Genomic DNA, 19,694 nt, shown 5'->3' on the forward strand with positions numbered 1-19,694 from the left:
TAGAGGGCCGTGTCACTAGCCCATGTGGGATTCGAACCAGGGGCCCTGCTGCTCAGAGCTCGCGCTCCCAAGCCAACTCTTAACCAACGAGCCACTCGGCCAGTCCTGCTTTTAAACTTTTGATGGTGACACATAAAAAGAAATTTATTTTAGATCACAGCATAGTACACACGTTTGTATATGTACATAACTGAAATGTTTCTTGAAGCAGTACTCACTCAATAAATATTTCACGTGAGGCAATAATATTTTCTATTCCATTATATTTTATTTTTTAAAAAGTTTCTTGTGAACTACTAGTGAAGTTGCATCTCAGTTTAAAAAATATTGCATTAATATACAGCTCCAGTATTAAGTGTGGATTTGCCTTGCAAGAGTCGCCAATCCTTTTTGATACACTCGTACCTTTCTCAATGAGCCTGTATGGCCCCAGCCTTCCCTGCAAGCACCCCCACTTGCTTCCAGTGCTTTTCTCCCCACATAGCCCCTCTGCTCTCCCTTTCAGCTTCGATGTGAAATGCATAGTCCTAACCTCGCTCTCACCAGGGCCTCTATGGTCATCAGTGTGGGGTAGGACTCAGGTCACATCCTTGGAGTGCAGTTCTGACCTAGAGATCAAAAGTCGCCTGTGTTGTTTTTTGCATGGATGTGTTCTTTGAGAAATTCAGTCTTATTTATTTTGTGAGGATAACCGAGCCGGGTGTCCACTTCAGTGTTGGCAGGTCCAGCCCAGCATGCACTCAGAAAGCCCTGGGAAATGCCCCAGGTCCATCATAGGGTTTCACTGGCGCTGTTGTAATCGTCCCCAGGCATTGAGCTCCAGTGGCATTCACACATAGCTCAGCATACCTCCATGGCGATGGCACATACTTGTCCCCTTCCTTCTTCTTCAAAAGGGAATAGTTATTTTTAAAGCAGAGATGAGCATTCCTGGATGTAGTTAATCATCATTTAGAGAGAAAGCTGTAAGAGAGATGGTGTTTGGTATAGTAATTTCACTTTTCCTATAGTGGAATATGATTTGTTTGTTTTTGTTTTTACCTTATATGACACATTTCAGGGGCTCTGTTATGCATTGTCATTACAGTGGGAAAATGTTTGATGGCTTGTCAAAAGGAAAGCATTTCTAATTGGCACTAACCTGTACATTTTCAGCCTCTAAAATAATGTGACAGGTAATTGCGGTTGAACTTGACAGCATTTACCACATAGAAACAAGCACAGGAAATGCCAGTATTCACTGTATGTGTTGAAACTTGTTTGGTTTGTGAAGCCTCTTACAGTTGACATGATGCTTGATGGAAATCATTTTGTAATGGAAATTATGAAAAATTGATTTGATTAGTGTATTTTTTATAACATTGGCATAAGAGGTCGTCCTGTGGCAGTGATGACCTAGGATATTGTGATGGCCCGAAACCTTGTTGTTCCAGGGCCCACAGGTAGGGATCCTACCAGTACCAGCATTGCTAACTTCTGAGACCATCAGACCTAGGGGTCCTTGAGACACTCCTGCCTCTCATCTAGGCATAAAGGTCATTAGTAGGCCCTCTGATGCAGTAGGAGACTCCTTTATGGTATTGAAGACATCTTACAATTAGGATAGCATCATTAATCTAAATATTTTATATTGCCGGAAATTTCTATAGTTTTGACAATAGTGGGTTGTTTTTAAACCTAGTGGGTTGCCGAAAAAGTCATGACGTATTTTTTTCTATGTTTTTTGTTGCAAAAATGTGTTATGACTTTCCCGACAACCCCATAGATGTCACCAATACCTTCCAGTGGCTGACAGAACACTTGTTTAAGCCAGTTCCTCTTGCCCATGTGCTGTTCTGCACTTGCTCCCTATTTTATTTAGAAAATCATTTTGTTTCAGTCATCCTTGGTGTAAACCAGAAATAAGAGCCTTGTGTTTCTTTTCATGGTGAGGTTGCTCCATGTTCGGCTGTTTTAGAAATTGGTTTTTAAATGTAAAGAGAAGACTCGTTCAGGTGCAAGCGAAGCCACTTAGCTTTCTAGTCAGTGCCTCAGGGATTCAGTAAACCGTTTCATTTGAGGAAAGGAGATAGTGTTAAAATAACATCGCAGATGGACATTTTAACAGAACTGCCCCCACCCCCAGAGTGTCAGAAAATGGTGCTCTCATCAGAGTCCTATGTCAGCCACACCGCTTAGAGCCTGACTTCTAGTGAGATGTCCAAAGCTGGTGCACGGCCGTGGTTCCCTGCCGGCTACTGAGACACAGGACAGAGGGCGACTGAGTGAAGAGCCCAGACTCTGGAACCACCAGCCTGCCCAGATAGGAACCCGGAGCAGGTTGCACACCTCCCTGGTCCCTAGGTTCCCCACCTATAAAATGGGCCCAATAAGGGTGCTGACCTCCTAGGGGTTTGAGGGTTCGGCGTGGCCTTGGCACAGTGCCCACTTCGTTGCTGTAGCCCTTCGTGGCAGGGCCTGTCTTGGCGTGTCTGGGAAAAACTGAACTTGTTTGATCAGTTTAGAACTCTAACATCCCCCAGCAAAACAGCACGGGTGTGTAGGTGTTCCGTGAATTTCTGTTACAGTGCCCTGAGGTTAATTAACAATGGATGAGTAGCCTTTCAGAGGTAATCAGGTTATACAGAGAGCTTCGAATAAGATGGTCTTTTCCTTCTGATGGTTGCATCTCGTGTCCTTTTCTTTCACAGCATCAGCACCAGTAGCAGGAAGGGAGAGGGGGACAAATGACAGTTAGGGAGACAACACAATTTATGGTCACTAATCAACACACTTCTGTTTTTCTAGTCTTATTTTTTTTTTATTGTAGAGATAACTGATAGTTAACTAAATTGCCAAATTGGGGGCAGGAATGCTGCCTGACTCCTGGACAGCAAAGGTGTCTTCCTTTTCTGGGCCTTGCTGACTGCTTTTCATGGAGATGAGATATCTCCATGGTGGGTGGTAGCAGATAAAGCTGAGAAAACAAAAGAAATGAGACGCTCTTCATAAGGATTGGGGCTCGTCTCATGCCTCACGCACCCCCGACTCGTGGTAACTTGGATTTTTCATTATCCTTCATGCGTCCTTTAGAGGAGACGGATAGCTTTCTAGTTAATTACATTTTGAAAATTACCGAAAAGGAAATCCTAAGCCAGCCTGGAGCAAATCATTTCACTAAATCTCATTCATATTTACCTGCTGCTGCTTTTTAAATGCAGGAAGAGAAGTTTTTCAAGTATATTTGAAAAGCGGTTTCTGTAAATGAGAAAATTCCGTGGTAATCTGATCTGGATTCCCTTTTGGGCTTTTCCTCAAGCTAGCTGTGGGACAGGTCTGAGCACTTCTAAAGAGCTTTCCAGCTTTTAGGCATTTTCAAATGTGGCAGATACAACTGCGTGTTTTTTTATGAGGGTAACAGAAGTCATTGTGTGCACCTCAGGTCGTATAAACATCAGGGGCTCTGACACAGGCCCTCTAAACAGCAGGATATAGTGTAAACATGACCTCTCAGATACCCTGTGGCCCAAGCCAGTGACCCCGGAATCTGAGCCATGACATCCCAGGTGTCTTCCAGAGTCTGAAAGGGGACGCGTAAGCTCCTCCAAATGAATTTCATCTGGGTCTCTTTTAAGTCAGAAAGACGCATGCTGTGTTGTAGATGGAGGGAGGGAGGCGCATGGTGTGTCCAAAAATTAACCAGTAACTAATCCACGAACCTGGATTCTGAAAGAATGTACTGGCTAGATTAAAAGTTTGATGCCACTTTTTTTTTTTAACAATAAGTAATTTCCAAGGTTTATTAATAATTAGACTCTATGCTCTTTCCCCAGACTCTCAGCTCTTAGGGAGTTCTTTAGTTTATAGCATTTGATCAATAAATATTCTTTAAAATGATCCCAACTGGTCTGTACCAGCTTCTCTTTAGGCCAGTTGTGCCCTCAATTCCTCTGTGGTCCCGAATCATATGCTCCCCAGGTCCAGGAGGTATCCCGTTACCGCCGTCTGTTGGGTAGTGGATGCTCAACAGAGTCTCGGGCAGCTAAAGGTCAGGCATGCGAGGCCTTGGGCTCACCGGTCTCCGAGGAAACAGCTGTCTGTGTCTCATCTGGCCCGTGTGCCTTGGCCCCATCCCCACTGCACTCCAGTGTCAGGCCCTGGACCTTTGCCTCTGTTTGTAAAGAAACATTTTTAAGAATGCTGATGCTCAGTGAAATAGATGGAAACATTAACCCTTCTCTCTCTTCCCAACAGACACGAGACGACTTCCTGGGACAGGTCGACGTGCCCCTTAGTCATCTCCCGGTAAGGACGGTTACCTGTGTTCTGTTGCACGCTGTGAGCAGCGGTTTCTAATGTTTGTGGCTACATGTGTTTTCAGATTAATATATCCTCAACACAGTGGAGAAGGCTGAAATAGCGAGCATGTTCTCTGGCCCTAGTTCTTTTCTAGAAAGTGGTCCTTTCCAGGGGATAGGAGCTAGCTTAATTGTCAAAAGCAAGTGTACCTGAATCACCCAAGTATGCTTGTCAACATCACCAGCTCCCGTCTCTTCTGTGCTTTAGCTGGCCTTCCTTTGTCACCTCATGCAAAGCAGCTCCCTCCTTCTATCAAAAACCCTCCCTTGTCATCGACATGATTTTGCTTTTAAATTCACCCCTTGGGTCTAATCAAACATTTGTTGCCTTTGTGTAGAATTGCACATGCCGTTTTTTGGTGGGCTCCATCTATACAAGCTAGTGTTTCCCAGATTTTGCCATATGGCTTTCTCAGTCAGCACCAACGAAAGAAAAGATGCTGTTGGTTCTAAGTGAACTTGTCACCTGGAACCACCCACCCTAGCTTCAGGAATTATACTGAGTTAGCCTTTGTGGTGTTGCTACCATTTCTCTCTGCTCAGATGAGTAGTAAAATTATTTTTTTTTTAGCTGAGCCATCCTGCCACCTGTTGGCAGCTCAGCAGCTCAGCAGCAGCTCAGCTCAGGCTGGGACTCGACCCGCTATTGCTCAGAGCTTGCACTCCTGAGCGAGCTCTTAACCAACTGAGCCACTTGGCCGGCCCTAGTAAAACATTTTGAGCTATTGACTCGTAACTGAGGTTAGAGGTGTCACCCACGTACCCCTGAGGGACTATAGATAGAATGTGGGGACAAGACCTGGAGGCTTTGGTGAAACGTAGATCACTTTGTATTCCAGCTTTGGTTTTCCAAATTGTTCCATGCCTCTCCTCTGGCCCTTGTCCCCTGGGCAACACAAAGTGACATAAATAGCAGCTATGAGGGAATTACAAATGTTTCTGCCTTCCAAGAGCATTTTTTGTTGTTGTTGTTGTTGTTTTGTTAATGCTTTGTATGAGCAAATACCTTAAATAGTCTGTAAAGTAACAATGACTTAAACCAGCTTATGTAAGCCTACCACCGCGTTGAAATGGTGCCTATTACCGTACGTTAAATACCAAGAAACACTGTTTCTTAACCAGGAAGCTTTGGAGATAGGTTGTGAAGGAATGTGATAGCAAGCAATTTATTCTTATTTACTCAGGGGGGCTGTTAAGGAAGAAAGGTTTCAAGTACATTCCCTTCCAAAAGATGGGAAACAACAGTGATATCATTAGAATATTTTGTTTCTGTATAAAAAACCTGAAGCTCCCAGATGCCTACAGTGGGTGGGTGCATGCGTGTGCGTGAGACCAGTTCTGTAAGCCATCAGAAACCTGATGGTTCTTTTAAAGTCACGTTGAGAGGATATGGCGATCTCAACATTTGTGAGGAAAAACTCTTCACGTATCTCTCTCTCCATCAGCAGGTTTTCTGTTTATGTTCTTCAGGTTGAAGCTGTAATAGCCTCACATTTTTAGACAGTATTGGTTGGTTGGCCACTTCTTCATCGTGGGTATCCCCACACCCTTGTCCCTCACATAAAAACCATATCTCAGTCAAAGCAAATATGCACTAACATTCTCTAAGAGGCGGAAGTAATATTTCTAACCCACCTGCTCCAACAATCCCTTCTTTGAGTGAGTGCGGATTGGTTTTGAAAGGTTGGGTGGGATTCTAAGGGCGTAGAAGAATGTTCCTCTTCAGAGACCCACGCGGCAGAAGGAATGGTTCAGCTTTGGATTTGGATGGAGGCGAGAGTGAGCATTCAAAGAAGAATGTGGTACAACAGTTCCAGGCTAGAACAGAAACCAGCCCATGAAAGAGAGTAGAACAGCGAATACCTAGATAGAATGGAGAACTTCTGCACTAGATGAGCCAGTTGAGTCATGGAATCTCCTCCCATTTTTTATTTTCTACTGAAAGATGAGCTTACATTGGAGGGCCATGATCTCCACACTTGAAACTGGCTGGCTTTGTGTAGCCAACTGCAGTCCGGGAGATGGACCCCAAAGAAAGCAGAAGGGTGAAGGTACATTCTTTATCCTGGAGGTGGTGATAGAACCCACCTATCATCTTCTGAATGGACGTGGCCTTTGGGTCCTGGGATTTGAAGCGCTCTTGTGTGTGTCTTTGAGCACATTTGTAGGACTCTGATGGGGAAAATTGCAGTGCCATTATAGTTTGCATGATATCATAAGCGTGGGTATGTAAAATGGACGTTAGCATGTGAATGCGTTGTGTGGAGTAGATAATGGATACTCTTTTCTTGATAGCTACATGACCATTGTCAAGGCAGATCATATACGGCCCATGGACTCAGTATTTGTCAAAATCATCAAATTTTAGATAGAAGAAATTAGGAAAGTTGTCTCTTTAGTAATAAGAGAAGACCATGGGGGCTAGTAATGTGGTGGTAAAGTTGCCATCGCCAGCCCACCCAGGCCTTCTCGAGACAAGAAATCTGACTGGGTGTTTGATCGTTAATCAATTTTATGCAGCCTCATTGGCTAACAGAGAATTTATTCCTTCAGCAGACATTTGCTGATGGGCATGAATCTGATCAGTGACGCAAATTCCTGCCTTAGGCAACTTAGTGGCACCACCCAATGCGTAGCCCCATGTGGGAGCTGACCATTTGAAATCTGGCTAATGGGACTGAGAAACTGAATTTATAATTGTATTTCACTTTCATTAGTTTAAATTTAAAAAGCCGCATATGTCAAATGGGTACCATATGGGATGGTACATGTGAGGATCAGACCCGAGTTCCCTGGCTTGGGTCAGACACGTATGGTGCTAGATTTCCTTTTCCGCAGATAATTTTGGTTGTGGGAGGGGGTTGGGGTGGGGCAATTCCCAAACCCACCAGTTTTACTCGGTGATATTTCATCTGACTTTTCCCCCCTACCTGAGGCTGTTTCTCTCTAGTTCTACATATCTAATATAGCAAGAATATTTAATTTAGTTCATATGGCCCTTAAACTTGGAATCATAGAAATTAAGATAAATAGTAGTAACTTTTGATTATTATTAAAATCTGTACTTTTAATTTTTAAAATCAGTATTAGCAAAATACTTTAATCACCAACACCTCCATGTTGACATATATATGCATTTACTTATCATAAGGCATTTTCAGCCCAGAATGAGGCTTTCTCTTGTTGACCCAAGATACCATGAACCTTTGTTCTGTCTAAAAATATATATATTATAATCTCTGCCTTGATTTGGTCTAAGAGGTTGCCAGCATTTGAATGAAACTCCTTTCTAAATCAGGAACTTGATGGAGAAGATTCAAGACAGCAGAACTAAACTTGGTATAATAGCTTGTGATTGCTAGAAAGTTATTGTCAATAATTTAAATATCCCACTTTTTGTTTTTTGAGGGTACGGTTTTCAAAGGAAATCTTTTAAACCTAGCAATGATGTTTGCTGAAGAACCTTCTTCCCTTGCTGAAATCCTAGAGACGGATTGGTGCAGCTGCCAGTGTTTGCAATGTAAAACCTTGCTTTTGCATTCTTAGGAATGGTTCTCCTAAGCTGTCTCTTATTGGCAGCCATAAATTCCCTGACCCCAAGAAGCCTACTAGGAAGACGAGAGGGTCACCGTGACCTCACCTCTCAGGGGCTGATTTAGGAGCTGACGCTTCCGTGGACACACACTCGAAGTTACAAGCACTTTGGCATCTCGAACCTGGCACACGCAGGTCCTCCTTGGCCCACTGCCCGTTGTTGGGTCCCTGGATTAATTACGTGCCCTGCTGGGCCTTGTGGGCCCTTGTGGAAGTCCAGGTTGGAGCTCTTCCAGGGAGACAAGCAAAGGAGGCTGCCTTCAGCGGAGAGATAGGCAGGGAGGATTGTGAGGGTGGCATGCACGCTGTCTGCTGGTCACTGCCTACCTCAGTTATCGACCACGTGGGCCAGAGGAGGCCAGGGTCAACCCTGTCATTGTCCCCTAAACAGGAAAGAGTAAGAGTGATAAAAAGAAAAAAAGGAAATTTCTTTCTCCCACTTTGATCATGGATTCCTTAGTACTTTATATTTACCATATGTTTCTAGATGAAAGAAAATAATTTAAAATTGTGATTCACCTTCATTCATGGCCCTTGGGCTCAGTTCTCCCAGGTTGTTTTTGTTTGTTGTTTGTTTGTTTTCCTGGAGGGACAAGAAATGAATAGGAAATGAGATCCAAGAAGTCTAGAATGGTGGAGACCTCTGTTTCCTTTGCTCCTGTTCCACATTTTCCACTCAGCTTGAATATTTCTTTTCCATTTTATTTATTTTTGAGTGAGTGAAAGAAGAAGAGGGAATCGGAGAGTAAATAAGGTTGCTAATCTGACCTTTTACGCAGGTCCAAGAATGAAACATCAGTTCATCGTCACAGACTGTCTCCACTGGTCATACTTTACAAGATCTCTCAGGCATTGTTGACCCCAATCTGGGAGATGGGCGAGTTGCCTTGCTAATTTAATAAGTTAGTATTGCACTCTAGGCCTCTGTGTTCTGACCTGTGAACTGGGGGCATTCGCATAGGTGCCACCAAGTTTCCATCCAGCTGTGTGTCAGCATCTTAGCTCTTCCACCGCGTTCACTGAGCAGAGTGATGCCATTCGTGTTACCTCTGATGCTATTCGTGTTACCTGGGAGACTCGGGCGTCAAGATGTGCTGAAAGCACATGGAGGAGTGGAGAGACTGTCATTTAGGAAGTTGCTACCCAACCAACCTGACGTCTGTCCTACAGCTGAAATACAGCTCTCTTTTTTCTTGTACAATTGGGCATCAAGAGTACATTTAGCTGTAACTATACTATTATTGTTGATTTTTTAAAAAAATACAATTTTTACATGATTATTAAATTCAGTGTGTCATTGCCTAAAAGTTCGTAACAGTATTTATGACTTGTATTACCCAATTATGTAGAGACAAAAATAACTCCAAAACCTGCATTAACAACAGAATGACGTTTCTGACAGGTGTTGGCCTATTGCTCCTCTGTCATTTCTCTCGCCTCTTCCTTTGTCAGCTGTGGCTCCTCTGCCCTCTGAGCCCTGAGCACACCTACATATACCAGTTACAAAAATCTCTGTATCCATGGGAAATGCGCTGGTTGGGAGTGGAGGGAGGGGCAGGGGGGTAGAGAGCTATTTTTAAGACATGACTTTCTCCCGTTTTAGTCAAGTGCCACTCCAGACAACCCTAGGTAACTTTTGGATTTTCGTTTTCCTAGAGGGAGGCATTTTCAGAGTAGTGGTATGGTTAGGCGTCTTAACTGTACCTGAAGGTAACTCAGATGAGGGTCCACAGCTGGTAGCAGGGTACAGCTCCCTCTCACACATATGGGGTTCAGTGTCATAGAAGTTAGAGGGACTTTAGGGACCATTGATCCACACACTGTATTTTACAGGTGAGGACACCTGGGCCCAGAGAGGGAGGCGACTTGCCCAGGGATCAGCAGGTTCATGCAGTGCTGGACCAGACCCTGGGTCTCCAGCATCGATGTGTGATGTAGCCACGGGCCAGGGACGACGGGATGCTTAGCATAAGGCTTGTGTGCTTTGGGGTGGTGCATCCAGGTTCTGAGTCCAGGGTCCTGGTAAGGCCGTTTCCTTCCATCTGTTCACAAAGCTGTTTATCTCACAATATATCACCGTGACTGGAGTTCTGCTGAATGCATCTAATCTTTTTAAGATGAAAGTGCTGTGTAGCCACAAGATTTTCTTTAAGCCCTCATGTCCTGGGACAGGAGGCAGCAGCATCGATTTTCGCCAATAATACTGTTAGCATCATTCTGTTTGAGATGGCCTTCTACCAGGAGCGCTCTCAGTGCTGCCCTAGGGGTCGCCACTGGGCTTTTCTCCAGGGAATCTGATCATGTAGGAACCTGGATCAGGCCACGAAGGAGCCTGTAGTTACCCACCAGGTCACTAGAGAATTTCTGTGGAGGTGAATTTCTTTGTTATAATGCCCTGCCTTTTATTGCAGTAGTCACAAGTGACATGCAAATGTAGAACAGGCTGATGATAATGTCAACGTGTTTTAAATGTGCCAGGAACCCTCGTGAGGACGTTGTATATATCAGCTCAATCGATTGATTGATTGACTCTTCACACTTACTCTGTGAGTAGGATCCTGTGACTGCCCCACTTTATAGTGAGGACAGAGAGGCAAGGAACTTGGCCTTGCCCATGTGGCTCTGTAAATAACGAAGCCAGGACACAGCCCTAGGAGATCGGCCTCTTGGTCTGTGTGGCGTTTGCCTTTAAACTATGTAGTGTATGGACAGTTTCATTTTCAGAGTCCCCTTGAGAAATATGGTTTTCTCTGTTCCCTTCTCCCTTGCACTCTCTGCTGCTCCTCACTTCCTCGTCCCTGCCTGCCAAGGACCCCATAGCTTTGCTCACCCTGCTGATTTCCTCCGCTTCAACTACCCTTCCTCCCAGTTCTCCACCTCTCAAAACTTTCCCATGCATCTCGGATTGTACCACACACCCGAAAACCATTTTGATCCCCAGGTCAGAATCAATCTCTTCCTCCATCCCGAGTCTGAGTGTGACCTCCACATGTCCGTGAATTTGTTCTGCCTTAGAGTCAAGTTATTTGTTGACATGATGGCCCGTCCTCCATAGCTGTAACCCTAAGGGAAGGTACAGGCACACGTTGGAGAGACTGAGGATTCAGTTCCACTGCAATAACGCGAGTACCACAGTAAAGTGAATTGTAGTCTTTTTGCTGGTGGAGGGTCTTGCCTTCAGTTTGTTAAAAAAAAAAAAAGGAAAGAAAAAACATCTGTGAAGCACAAGAAAGCGAAGTATGATAAAACGAAATGTGCCTGTACCATGTTGTATCCACATGTCTTTCACAGAGGTATTTTCTAAAATTATTTGTTGGTTAAATAAATGAAAAAAGCAAGAAGTACCAGCGATACTCTTCTTGATTAATATATTTTCCATCATAAGTGATTATTTAAATATTTTTTAAAGAAAATATTTCCAAAATGTCTAACCTGACTGCCTCAGTGAGAACAGTCTAGAGAAGATAATGGACTTTCTTCAGTGATGGTGAATTTTCAGGTAGTTTACTGTAGATCAGATGAATTAAGCAGCTACTGTACAGGTGCCTACTTTGTTCCAGACAGTGTTCTTAGCACCAAAGGTACAAAGGTGAGCAGGCGCAGGTATCGAATCCCCTGAGCTTACATTCTCGAAGTGATAAGTAATAAGCTAGTAAATAAATAAATGAACAGCATAATGTCAGATAGCCAAAAGGAGGAAGAGAAATCAAGCTGCTGTGATAGAGGGTGAGAAGGAGAGGCGAATGGTGGCAATTTAGGATGCAATGTCTTAAGATGTGACCTGGGCCCTCAGAACTGGGTGGAAATATAGAAGCAGCCGTGGCCTCTGGAGCCAGAGCTGTCCAGCAGAAGGACCTGCTAGGGCAGGATTAGATGTAATGTGTGGACAGGAGACCAGGACAGCTGGACTGAGGCATGGACGGAAATACTGGTACCCGGTGAGGTTACAGGTAATTAACAACCAGATCCTGTTTGACCTTAGAAGCCATAGGACAGAATTTTCAGTTTATTCTAATCAAGGTAGGAAGCCACCGGGAATTTAAAGCAGAGAATGACATAAACAGATAACATTTCAAATATAAATGCGTACACACACCCTTATGGCATAAAAAATTATCGTTGTGTGGTTTGTCTTTCTTGTTACAAAAGTAAATATTTTAAATTGTGTTTTATTAAGAGTGTACGTATTTGAAGTTTTACTACCTATAGTATTTAAAAATTAACAAAATAGTAACAATTTTTTTTAATTTCCTGCTTGCTTTGACCAACTGATTTTGCAGTCTTTTGATTTCTTTTAAAAACGGATAAATGTGACCGTTGCATTCATAGCTTCATTTAATAAACAACAAGCAAAGGCTGATGGATGGTGCCACCTAGGACTATCTCTATGGAGGAGATACTCTTTCTTAGACTGAGGACACGATACTGTAATGTTAAAAAATAAAGTAAAATTGCCTTCACAGACTGGATCTTGCATGTTTTCCTGTTAACTCCATTTTTAGGTGTCTTGATTCAAAGAGACAAGAAGGCATCAGTGACCACTGGTTCACTGACGTTAATCAGTGTGCGAGATTGAGGCCTCCACCCTGCAGTTAGAAATGACTCTTGGCAATGACCACTATAATTTTGTCATTTGTCTAAGACTGGGGTTGGCTCCTAAACTCTGATGTTGATAGTGACATCTAGTGGATCTTGAGTAGATAAAGTTCTGTTGACCTATCAAATGTTTAATTGTCAAGTACTGGGTGAGGCGCCAACTGCGCACCATTCCCACATTCTAATATATGAAAATGTATTCTCTGTAATCCAGGTGGGTGTATCTCAGGTACACACTGTCAAGTGTATTAAAACCCGCTTTTTCTTCCTGTAGACAGAAGACCCAACCATGGAGCGACCCTACACATTTAAGGATTTTCTCCTCAGACCGAGAAGGTGAGCCCTCGGGGGCAGGCGTCCTTTTTACACCTTGGTTATTGGTTTTCTCTGAGGAAGATGCCATTTCTTTTTCTGTTTCATCGTTTTCAAAAGTCATCATGTATATGAAAGCTGTAACCAAGTCTTTTCCTTTATAACTGATTTTCTTCCGTCACACAGTCATAAATCTCGAGTTAAGGGATTTTTGCGATTGAAAATGGCCTATATGCCGAAAAATGGAGGTCAAGACGAAGAAAACAGTGAACAGAGGGATGACATGGAGGTAAGCGTCAGAGCTTCAGGCCTTCGCCTCTCTTCCCTGCCTGAGGTCATATTAATATTTTACCATAAGACTTTAGAATTCAAGTAAATAAAAGTTTCTAAAGCTTAAATATGGAAAAAAAAACCTTAAAACTGCCCATGAATCTATGTTTGATAATCCACCAATGTGTTTGTTTTTAGTAAAAAGTTGGACTTTTCATTTTATGTTACAACACTAGTAATTGAAGGGGCTTCCCTTTATAAAATGCTAGACCCATATTTTATTAATAGCCCCGCCCCTATGTGAAATTCTCACATATTTAATTGTCTTATTGCTTTGGATTCTCGGCTCTTTGTAAATTCCTTTTAGCACTTGGAACTGCTTCAAAGGAGATAAAATGATTCAGAAAATCTTTTCCAGGTTTCTTACTCATTTGGCCCACAGGTGATAGCATGCATTAGGAAAGCTTGCCTCTAGAAATCCATTTTGGAATGAGCTGTCCAGAGGAATTTTATTTTATTTTCCCTCCTGGCATAGCTGCCTTTTAACTTTCTAGTCACATACCCATACCGTGAGGCCTGTTGTACCTTCTCAGCACGCCCTTCAGACAGCACTGTTTTGTCAGATTCTCATCTTGTTCTGAAAATGTCCGTTAAACAAGGCCCCTCCATGGCTTACTTGCACATCTGTTTGCAGCTGTCGCATCTACGTGATACGTGAATAATGCGTTATGGGCAAGTTAATCAAACCTCCCTCATACCGGCAGGTCATATTTCCAGGCAGTATTTCATGTGTGAGCTTTCATCTCTCTCTGTGTGGGGAGGAGAGAAGTGGGTGGTAGACTGTCGTGAATGTTAAGAGTTCATAAGCACATCAACAGATTTTTATCTCAAATCCAAGGAATTTTTTTCACTCTTCTAGCCTTCCAACTGCAGTAACCAGTGAATTACTTAATTTTCCAGTGACTTTACTGGGGGATGTTAGGAAGGAATACTTAATGCCTAAAATATGTGTTGCAAAATGTAATTCTAACTCGGGTACCATGAAGCCTGTTTATGTGGCGGTACCAAGTGGGGAGTTTCTAAGTAGAAAGCTGCCGCTTCCCGGCTTCCTCTGGCTGCCATGCTGTCCTAGATCCCGAGTGGGAACCTCACCTCCAAAGCCAGCCTCAATGCCACCCACCCTGGGGAGCGATAGAGCCCGGGGCCTCCTGGTCACTCGTGCTGTGAGTTCTGTTAGAACATACATACAGTGTGGCTTATCTTCCCAGCTCCCTTTTACCTTAGGGAGGTGTTGAAAAGACGACAGCTATAACATGACCCGTGTCATTGCCGTGGTTTTGTACAGCCCTGGAGGCCCTCAGGTCAAAATAACAAACATGAACTATGCAAAGAATATAATGTGACTTAAATCACATAACACACTGTACGTACCCAACTCTGTTGTCCCCTAGGACACAGTCATCTTAGAAGGCAGCATAGTTAGCTGGCCGTGGCTGAACATATTTTTAAGACTCCTCTAGAATTGATTTCTTTGCCCCTCTTTGGAAACTTCTCCAAACATGGCGCCTGCAGTTACTGCACAAGCCCACGTGCGGCAGTCAGGAAGAAGTCACAGGCAGCACCGTGATTGGCTCTTCCCCGCATCTGAAGGACCAGCCTCCTGATCTCCCGTTTGATTTTACTCCACAGCACGGATGGGAAGTTGTTGACTCGAATGACTCGTCTTCCCAGCGCCAGGAGGAGCTCCCACCCCCACCCCTGCCTCCTGGCTGGGAAGAAAAAGTGGACAACTTAGGCCGGACTTACTATGTCAACCACAACAACCGGACCACTCAGTGGCACCGGCCGAGCTTGATGTGAGTACCACACAAGGGCCAGGAACACACACCCACCCTCTGCAGCTAGGTCCCACCATGGCAGCTCTTTAGGACAAGGTGGGGAACTAAATCTTATGTCCCTGCAAGCATGTGGCTCTGTAGCACCACAGGATTCCCCCATCATCATTTAGTGAATGAATGTGGGAGCCCTTTGGGATGTGTGTGATATCAAGAAGCTCCCGCCTTTGTATCCCATTCTGCTATTGGAAATACGAACGAATTCATTTTGTGTGTCTTCTTTATACAGATTCATGAAGTAGAAAGCAGAGGTTGTTTCCTAGATTTATCTTACGTGTGGTTGGTGATTATATCACTTCCCTCTTCTTCAGTGTTCTCCTCTCATGAACCCAGAATGGAAAAGAAGCAAGCAAATTGGCTTGGCAATTCTCTCTTTTCCTTAAGAGTTTGGATTTTTATTTCCTTCAATTATTTGATTTGGCAACCCTCTCAAAAACTTTTGTTTTTCCTTTTTGGGAAATTTATATATTACTCCATTGATATAATTAGGAACACCTGGGAGGGTTGCAAACTCAGAATTGGTAATTACTGTTTATTCTAATCGCTCCCCAGCCTCAGGGATGCAGTGAACTGATTACTGTTCTGTTTACTTGGCAGTTCTTGGTTTGATGTTCGCAAATAAACACCAGGTAAACCTCAGCTATTATAAAAGGGACCTGAAGTAGCTTGTTTTTAAATCGTAGTATACAGCAAGACTTACAACTATTAATATGCAATCGAAGGCAAAAACAGAGTATTAAAAGGAAAGGAAAAAAGTCCTAGACATCATGAGCTCCCTAGCAGCCAAGATAAGCAGAGAATTCTCAATGAATTACACAGTTTTCAATATGTAATAAAAGCCAAGTATATTAGAAGAGATAATTTTCTCCTTAACCCCGACTCTAAAGGAAATTTGCTAATGTTTTTGAAACAAGTGGTATCAGCAATGCGATGGTGGGCAATCATGTTGATAACCCTTTGATCTTTAGACATTGCAAAGATATTCTGCATATGACTCTGGGTGGGGAAGGTGGCCAAGAAGTTTGTTCTGGGTTTTGTTTGATTTAGAGATAAAGCTTGGAGAATCTGTGACAGCAAATAGCCTGTCCTTCCTAAACCCCCAAGTGGGTTCTCGTGAATATCAGCTGCCCTCGGTCAGTGCTGGACTGCCCAGCAGGGACATCAGCTTGTTGTTCCCAGGACAACCTAAGTGTCCGAACACTGGGGTGATGTTGAACTCTTCTTTGGTGTAATATTTTTTCCCATGGAAATGGTTTAGTTGATTCTTTTAAAAATTTTTTAACTATTTCCCTTTGATTAATGACCATAGCTATTAAAACTATTGTAAGCCATTTGACTACCCTAGCCCTTCGTAGTAATAAAAAAAAATACTAAACTCATCTTGGGCTTGGTTACAGCTTAGTGATCAGAAGAATCTTGGTAGCAGTACCCTAAGCAAAACACCATTATCTACCTTTGCTAAACATTATAAGAAAGGAGATACCTGGAAACATAGCACCCTGTGGGGACCAAGGGCACGTGGGTTAGTGAAATGTCTAGGGCAGGTGTAGGCCTGGATGTAGTACTTCAGAACCGAAGGTGACCTTAGAAGATACCCAACCCTCTCAAGTCTTATGGTGGCTTTTAACAAGAGTGTCACATGACCTCTGTAGAAACCACTAGCAACTCACAAAGGAAGAAATACTAATGACCAATACCTATACGGAAAAATGTTCACCTTCATTAACTAGATATCATGAAGACTGATTTTGGAGATAAAGGGAGATAATTGTTGCTTTCTCTACCTCATAGGGTTGTGAAACTAATGAGGGAATTTTTGAGAAAACACTTCATATGTTTTTTTTAAACATACCATCTTTGGTGACAGCGTCCCAAGGAACTAAACCAAAACAAAAGCTGTAACTTGTGAAATGCTGGCTCATCAGTTGTCCAGGAGCAACGTGGGAAAAATGCAGTTCTTCATCCAAGTTCAGGTTCACATGTGGCTGAGGGAGAAGCCAGTGACATGGCTGTCCCATCGGTGAGGCAGCGGTGCCAAAAGGCACTAAGCCAAGAAGGACGTCAGTAGACCTCTGGGTGCAACTCAAGGAGCGCCTCGTTTCCAATAGACATGACTTCTAAAAAGCAAGAGAAAAAGTTATTTAGATGAGGGAAGAGTCAGTTTCCACAATGACCTCTTTATCCCATCTGAACTGTTTGAGAATTCGGGGTTCTTTCTCCTTAACTTTTATTTGGCTTGGCCAGAAGCTCTCAGGCTTTCCAGAATTTTAGAATTGTTTGAATTCAAAAGCAAATGTTTTCATAATTTGGCTTTCACAGAATACTACAGTTCTCTTTGGAGGAAAATTGATACGAAGAAGTGTCTTTATTAAAAGGCTCTATCTGAGGAAATCAGTGATTACCATGTACTAAGCAAAGAATCAGTCTCCTGGGGACTCATTTCTTACCCAGTTTATGACAGACGTGTGCCCCAAACTTCAACCCCCCGAGAAAGTTTTACCCTGACAAATCACAGTGCCCTCAGGCTGTTCTTATAAGGTCCTGCCCCACGCGTCTCTCCCAGACTCACCACCCATGGTCATAAATGTGCCCTGAAGTCTCCTGACTCTGCCCAGCTGCCTTCTGATTGCTGTTCTCCTTTGGCCTCAAGGTTGTGCTCGTCCCCTCTTCCCCCAGAAAAGCAAAACACAACTCAAACCCTTCTCCTAGCTACCTTCAGACGTCAGCCTAATACGCCTTCCTCGGGAGAGCCGTATGGCTGCTGACAGGTCTCTCTGAATGCTTTCTGCTTCCCCTATCACGGCATGGAGCGCGTAATATTCCAATTCCCTGTGTTAGCAGGGGCCGTGCTTTCTTATCCTCAGAGCCACCCCTTGCCTCTGGCACAAAGGAGGAGCTCAGCCAATACCTTTTAACTAACTGAATGACCACAGATGAATCCCAGCTGAACATGATCATGGGCACATGGCTGAATGAAATGTCCAGAGTAGGCCTGGATGTAGTACATATGGAAGGTGACCATGGAAGATACCCTGACCCTCTCAAGTCTGATGATGGCTTTAAAAAACCCCTAACATTAGATTTGTCCTTTTCCTATTTAAATACAAACTGTAAACTTTTTACTGTAAAAACTATAATTATTTTTTAAATGGTGAGGAATTAAGACTGTAAATGAACTTGTTAAACTCAAACATCTATTTTAACTCTTTTATTAGCTCCTTTCTAAAACACTTTGTCCATGTTCTCCTGTCTTAGCAGTAATTTAGTCATATCTGAGTAACTCAGGTCATAATTACAGTCGCTAATGTACATGAATGTAAATGATCTGACACACTGATCTTAATTGGCACTGAACTTGATAAATTTGTGGGGGGTTTTTCTTGTCATTAATTTGTATAGTTCCCATCAAACTCAAATGAAGAATATGGGTGTGAGATGAATGACTGAAAAAAATTGAAATAGCTATTTCTTATATTTTTTTCTTGCCCCCAATAAAATCATTTTTCTGTTTTAATTTGTCAGATAAAAAATACTTTCACATGTTCATCTTCCCACTAATGACCATTTATGCATAGTCAGTTTCAGTAACTTTCATTCCAAACCCTTTCGTTCAGTTGCTAAGGCCTCCATGGTGTGAATATTTTCGTTTTATCACTAAAGACCAGAAAAGCCCATGGTTGGAATTTCAGAATCAGAGGTATCTTGCTTCTTTATGCTATTTAGTTGTTTCTGGTTCACACTGATTACTAATTATTTGAGCATGTTGGGTAAGGAAGAGTGTATTAATTGATTTTAAGTGCCCTCTTTTAAAAAATCAGTCCTTCCAAAATAATAGAATTTTATATACTTCTGAGAGATACAAAATGCAGACATAGTAATATGAAAACTGTATTATTTTTAACCTCTCAAAAGTTCCTGTGACAATTCAAGTATGTGTTAGGACCTGGCATATAGTCTGCGTGCAAATATTAGTCAGCATTGAGTGTATAAATGATGACTGGTATTTCAAGTGACGATTTAAAATTCTGATGAAACTCTTATATATAAAACATTTTTTAAGTAGGTCAGTCATCCTCGCGTGAAATTGCTTCTATCCTCAGAAAGTAAAAGAGGATAATGTGAAGTTTCCTTTGCCTTCTTAGACACTACGGAAATATTTTACATGTTTCATAAATGTATTCTGGTCTTCTCATTTTCTGTGTGTTCTGTAATACCTTATAATTACTTTTTATTATAATCATTGTGTGCTTAAGAAATGAAAGTCATAGAAAAATGACTGCAGCAACATGAAATCGCAGATAACAGTATTACATTTTCTAACATCTCCAGAAGTGTCATTTTTTTATCATTCTGTTTTGGTGGTTTCAGAAATTTTATCAGTACACTCATGTGTGTGTCCCTTGATTTTAATTATTTTCTATATAGCCATAATTATGTCAATTTCACTAAAGGTACCTATTTAATGTACTATTTTTAGTCTAGATATACTTCAATATGACTATAAAATATGCAGGATATATATTTCTGTTAGAATTCAAAAGTTTATGTATTAGGTGTACAGACAGTAAAACTTTCTTAATTCAGATTTCCATAATAAGGAGTTATTTTAATACGGGGTTGAATGGTAGCTAACCTTCATATGACCCCCCTTTAACAATAAAGTTAACAGTGTAAACATATTTGTTGGAAG

The 19,694-nt window shown here is 42.4% G+C and overlaps 1 protein-coding gene across 19 annotated transcripts in view; it reads left to right on the plus strand.

Annotated features, from left to right (window-relative positions):
- Positions 1-19,694, plus strand: part of NEDD4L (NEDD4 like E3 ubiquitin protein ligase) — a 270,127-nt gene that overhangs the window by 186,403 nt on the left and 64,030 nt on the right. For all 19 annotated transcript variants that reach the window (XM_019640653.1, XM_019640654.1, XM_019640655.1 and 16 more), the window contains 4 exons: positions 4,234-4,284; positions 12,802-12,863; positions 13,026-13,128; positions 14,799-14,965. In XM_019640653.1, coding sequence (XP_019496198.1) covers positions 12,817-12,863; positions 13,026-13,128; positions 14,799-14,965 — 317 coding nt within the window. In that variant the 5' untranslated portion in view covers positions 4,234-4,284; positions 12,802-12,816. The remainder of the gene's footprint in view (positions 1-4,233; positions 4,285-12,801; positions 12,864-13,025; positions 13,129-14,798; positions 14,966-19,694) is intronic.

Source organism: Hipposideros armiger, unplaced genomic scaffold (assembly GCF_001890085.2).
Source record: "Hipposideros armiger isolate ML-2016 unplaced genomic scaffold, ASM189008v1 scaffold_52, whole genome shotgun sequence".
Lineage (NCBI taxonomy): Eukaryota > Metazoa > Chordata > Mammalia > Chiroptera > Hipposideridae > Hipposideros > Hipposideros armiger.